Consider the following 5,568-nt stretch of genomic DNA (forward strand, 5'->3'; position numbering starts at 1 on the left):
AATAATAATAATATTCATAATCATCCTAAATTATAACAATTATAATCACAATCATGTTCATGTTAAAGCATGATAAAAATAGCAAGATCCTAGGCATGATACTAACAAGATTAATAACAAACCCTAGCATGTCACTAAGCAATAAAAATCAAATCTTTAACCCTAACATGATACTAACATCCATAAATATTAGGAAGAACATAGGAAGCATCACAACAATCATATTTAATATTAAAAATACCCTAGACATGATACTAGGAATATCATAATAACAATGTAAGCATGATTTCTACATCATAATATCAATAAAAACAATTAAAGTACTTACTTTGATGCCTCGTACCTCTTTCTAATAACAAAATACACACGTTAGTAACTTCAAGGAAAATAATAATCAAAACAATCAAATTAAATAATTGAAATAGAGATTTGGGACCAAACCCTCAGAAATTAAAACCTTTCACGTCTAGGGCGAAGGCAACTTCGAATATGGCTAGGTGTTTCTAGATCTTGCGAATGCGGAATTTTGTATGTAAAAAGCAAAGTAAGAAAGAATTGAATGTTTAAGAGAGATGAATGATTTAGAGAATGCTAAAGAATTAATGATTGTTGATGAAAACTTGCGAATGAGGAGAATTGGTGAATGAATGTAGATGATGATAATTGGTTGTAGGTGAATGATTAGTGAGAATAGGTCCATGAAAACGGAGTTTTTAATACGATATTTATAAAGAAAATCAGCCAAAAAAGATAATTTAACAAAACAGAGTCTGACGCTCAGGAAACAGAGCTGGTGCCAACCCTGGCTAGCTAGCGCCAGGCACCAGCACTAGCGCCGGGCGCCAGGCACCAGCACTAGCGCCGGGCGCCAGTGGCTAGCGCCAGGCGCTAGGCTTGGTTCCAGGCTCCAAGGCCTAGGGTCAGACGCCAAGCTTGATTCCAACGCGTTTTCGAAAATCCGATAAGTTTACCGTACTGGAGGATAAAATAATATAATTTCCTCGAAAATGCTATTTGATTTTGATTAAAACTCTGAAAAGTCAACAAAAGTCAATTTATCAATGCTAATTGAATTAGGAATGAAAAGAACTTTCTAGAAGAATCTAGAAGACTAAAACCATTCCTAATTGCATTAGGAATGATAAATCATATTAGGCCCTCCCCTAGATCATTGGGCCGTACATAAAGCTCAAACCGGGCTCAGTTTAGTAAATTGGCCATAACTTCCTCAATATTCATCGGAATTGGGCTTATAATATATCAATGGAAAGGTCTTTGCAAGCCCCATCCAACTACACTACTATTGGACCCATATCATGGACCAACCAAAATGGATTGGATCTTTTCTTAAAATAAAGTTTTCAAAAACAGAGAGAAGAGAAAAGAAAATAAAACTTTCCGCAACACTAGACTTTCCACACTTTCGCTTCATTCGATTATGATTCAACGCGAAAGGTACTCATCACTGGGTTTGGTTTTGGGGAGACACAAATGGGTGTCTACACCACTTCTTGCACCCACTCCCCCTCTTATTGCCCTTCCCCCTCTCCCAAGTTGAGTGGGTTGGGCAGATATGTCATGATGTGGTGGGGCAACCTGTGCATCAGCAACACTAGTTTGGGATGGCTGGCAATCTTTCTTAAGTCTTCCCCTAGGTTTCTTTGTGGGTGGTTCAGGTGGGGCCTTTGCAGTATCTTTGTGAGGACACTTTCTTTTGTTGTGGAGGGTGGACTTACACAAAGAACATGACATTTGTATGCCAGTTTTGATTAAAGTGCCTGGTTTTTTAGGATTCTCATAAGGGTCCTTAATCCTATTCTTCATAGGTCTCCCTGGTCCAATCTTAATTGGAGGTGGAGCTAGGGGGCAAGACACTTTGGGCCAATATCTCTCACTTTCTAGAGGTGGAATAGAACCTGTGACAATTCAAATCAGTATACATGTAATGTCAGTGCTCAATTCAAGATACAACTATTTATGTGAAAAAGACAAGACATTAAATAGCCAAGTTTACCTGCATAAGCTTTCAAGTAGTTTTCCCTAGTGTAACGGGGATCCACATAGTGCTCTGCTTCTTTCATTAGGAAAAATATGTGTTAGTTTAGATGAACTACTACAAGAGGGGGGTGAATAGTAGGAGGTTCCAATCGCGGAACTTAAGCGGAAATAAACAATTAAAACGTAAAGGAACTTAAAGCACACAACAAGTTTTACGAGGAAACCATCCAGTGCCTAACTGGAAGTAAAACCTCGGCCCTATTGGGAATTATAAACAAATTCCACTATAATAGGCAACTCTCCTAGTACAACCTATTACACAGACCTTTGCTTTGCAAGTTCCACCACGGACACTTGACTATATGATAGGACACCTCCTACCAGACCTAAGACACCTCCTAGGACCCTTTTCTCCCTTTACCCAGGACACTTCCTAGGTGACCTAAGACACCTCTCAGGTTCCTTTCACTCACTATGCACTCACAGCTACCACTCGAATTTTAGAGAATTCAAACTCGTACACTCAAGCGTGAATTCAAGAGAATTCACAATCTCACCCCAAAACCAATTACAACACAAAGACACACTCTAACACATAAATGGAAAGCTACACATGAAACCTGAAATCAAAATGATAAAGCTTTAACCTTTGACAAACTTACTCTTAAGCACTAAGTGGTTTTCACGCTTAAAACTCTCACTTTACTTCGCTGAATTACTTCTATATTTATAGAGGTTCCTCAGCTCACAAAGTAAGGTTTTCGTAAATAAGATAAGTTAAACTGAAATCTAATCTTATCTTGTTAAAACCGAAACCAAACAGATTTAATTTCGTTTTATTTAAAAACCAAATCTTATCAAATTCGTTTTGATTAAAAGATAGAATTTTATGAAAAAGATAAAACCAAGTTAAATCAGATTTTAAGAATAAAATCAAATAAATACTTTTTCATCAAACTTATAATTATCTTCTATGAATTGATTAGTTTTCCAAGCCTTATCTGATTTCTAATAAGTTCCATGCATAACAACCATTAATATGTTTACATCAACCTACAAAACAAACTTATCTTTTATACAACTATAAGTTATGAAGTCCATCTTTTTCGGTTGATATCTCGTTTTTTGCACTGATCCTTGGTTGTTGAGGCTTGCCCCGGCATTACACCGGAACCAGGTCGTTACAACCTGTTTTGAAGTTCCTGTTAAGAAACTTCGGGAAGTTCCATTGTTGGAACTCTTCCTCTGCCTTTACTCGTCCTCATGGATCTTCTAAAGTTCCTTTGTCTCAGTTCCTACTTCAGCCACTGCTTACTGAACCTTCAAACATCACAACACTAGAAAATCCTTATTAGAAGGAAGTTTGCTCAATTCTTAACATCATCATCAAAACCTCATAAGGGTCAACAATATTCATGCACATGCATGACAACAGGGAATGCCAAGCATATCCCATTTCCTACAAGAACAACTCCTAGTTTCCAAGTTGACAACAACCTGATCTATATTGTGAGAGACATTGAACAAAGTCTCTGAAGATGGGAACACTTCACAATAGGCAGACTTGTTCTTCTTCTTGTTCAACTTAGACTGAATTCTTGTGCAAAGAGCAGTTGTGCACTTCATCATTTCACTTCTTTTCTTCACTATCCTTTTCATAAGCATAACTCTGATGTCTTCCAGGCAATGCAGAAGATGCTTTGTCCTAGCCTGAATTATATACCCATTGAAGGTCTCAGCTATGTTGCTTGTGATAGCATATGTTTTAATTGAAGTTCTGAGATAAGTCCTGCAAAACAAAGATGGATTGTAGCATTTGAAAGCTTCAGCTGCATCATTGTTGATTACAGCCAGCTCCTGCAATCTTTCTTCATAATCAGCCATGCTGTAACTCTTTGCAATCCTCCAAAATTGCAACTTGAGTTCATCTCCTCTGTAAGTCTTATGCCAGTATGCAAACACATGTCTTGCACAGTGCCTATGTTCAGCTTTGGGCAACACAGTGGAGACAACATTCAATATGGCCTTGCAAAACCAAAGACAACAGATTTTCAGGAAATTTGACAACATGATTTAATAGCACAAGATAGGAACTGCATAAAAAAAGAAGAAAAGAACTTACTTGATGCTCATCTGAAATGATAGCAACCTTTTCACCTTCACCCAACAGGAGACAAGCTTGGATGTGTTTGAAAAACCACTCCCAGCTTAAGTTGTTCTCCCCTTCCACTATAGCCCATGCCACTGGGTACATTTGGTCATTGGCATCCCTACCTACTGCACACAGGAGCTGACCACCCAGGAAGGTCTTCAAGAAGCAAGCATCAACAGCTAAAACCTTCCTGCAACCCTCTATCCAACCCTTTGCAAGACCTTCAAAGCACATAAACAACCTTTGGAAGACTGGTGGAGGGATCTTTTGCATAACAGTCACTAACTCAATGTGACTACCTGGCCTGGTTTTGTTCAGTGTAGCTAAATAGCCTCCCACTTTAATGTAGTGCTCATGCATGGATCCATGTAACAGCTTATGGGCTGCATACTTGATGTAAGCGTCGCTCGAAGTGCGCCTACGTTAAAACATGTGTGAATATGCTTAGCACTCATAGGAAGTGGGAATTGACATTATGATTAGGGACAACGATTAGGGACAAATAAAGTAGGGAGCCGCCAACAAGTTTTTAAGGAACTTGTAAACCGTTCACGGATCATAAAAGGCAACCACGATAAAGGGACAACGATAGGCAATAACAATTGACCCGTGAAGGTTACACCCCATTCATAATCCATGAGATTACTAACTCCATATGGTTCGGAACCACGAAAGGAGGATCGGGGATGATGGTACGAAGTGAGTCATGGAGTCACATTCGCCCGTATTGGCCTCTACTCGATTCTTATAGTGAAAAGTGATTTCTGCGATCTCAAAGGCATACAAACAAAATATTCAATTTGCTCCAAACTATTATTAAGCTAAATTGGTTGAATATTAATGCAACACATAATTCTAAAATATTTGTGATCACTTGAATTAAATAACAAGATTAAAAAGGAACCTAAACCGGTTGTCCAAATTATCTTATTAGGCGTGATTTTCAATTATATATTCCCTTTAAACATGCAATATGGTGATCATAATAACAATATAATAAACATTAATATTGGAAGCAATTCAACAATAATAGCGTTAGTCAAATCAAATAATAAACCTAATCATGATACTAGCAACATAAAAATAAAATAAGAGTAATTAAATTAATTAATTACTCACATTTCGCACGTTCCTTTAAATTGCTACATCATGAATAAACTGTTAGTAACTTCAATAAAAAATATACATAAAATGGAAATTAAATTAAATAAATGTAGGTTTGATTTGGTCCAAAACCTCAGCTAATTATACCTTTCACGCCTTGGTTTAAGTATAGAACTTTGGATATTGTATGGACTTCTTGGAGTGCTTAAAGGAAGGAATAGTGAAAGAATGGGGAGGCTAGTGTTTAGGCTAAAGAGGGAGAAGAGAATTATTTTGTGATCAAGCTTTTTGATGATTGAAAAAGGGGTGATATG

The 5,568-nt window shown here is 37.4% G+C and overlaps 1 protein-coding gene across 1 annotated transcript; it reads right to left on the reverse strand.

The window, feature by feature from the left end:
• Positions 1 to 3,411: 3,411 nt before the first annotated feature.
• Positions 3,412 to 4,510, reverse strand: LOC145557373 (uncharacterized). The gene is made up of 2 exons (XM_081618555.1): positions 4,121 to 4,510; positions 3,412 to 4,023 (listed from the first exon to the last, which is right to left on the reverse strand). The coding sequence occupies exons 1-2, from the start codon at positions 4,508 to 4,510 to the stop codon at positions 3,412 to 3,414; spliced, it is 1,002 nt and encodes a 333-aa protein (XP_081474681.1).
• Between the last annotated feature and the right edge of the window lie 1,058 nt (positions 4,511 to 5,568).

This window comes from Chenopodium album, chromosome 9 (assembly GCF_948465745.1).
Source record: "Chenopodium album chromosome 9, dcCheAlbu1.1, whole genome shotgun sequence".
Classification (NCBI taxonomy): Eukaryota; Viridiplantae; Streptophyta; class Magnoliopsida; order Caryophyllales; family Amaranthaceae; genus Chenopodium; species Chenopodium album.

What these genes read in the sequence shown, in the direction of transcription:
- LOC145557373 (XM_081618555.1), bottom strand. Translation starts at nt 4,510, where the DNA reads ATGCATGAGCACTACATTAAAGTGGGAGGCTATTTAGCTACACTGAAC. An exon ending in TCATTTCAGATGAGCATCAA is followed by an intron (nt 4,024 to 4,120) that starts GTAAGTTCTTTT and finishes TGGTTTTGCAAG; the next exon opens with GCCATATTGAATGTTGTCTC.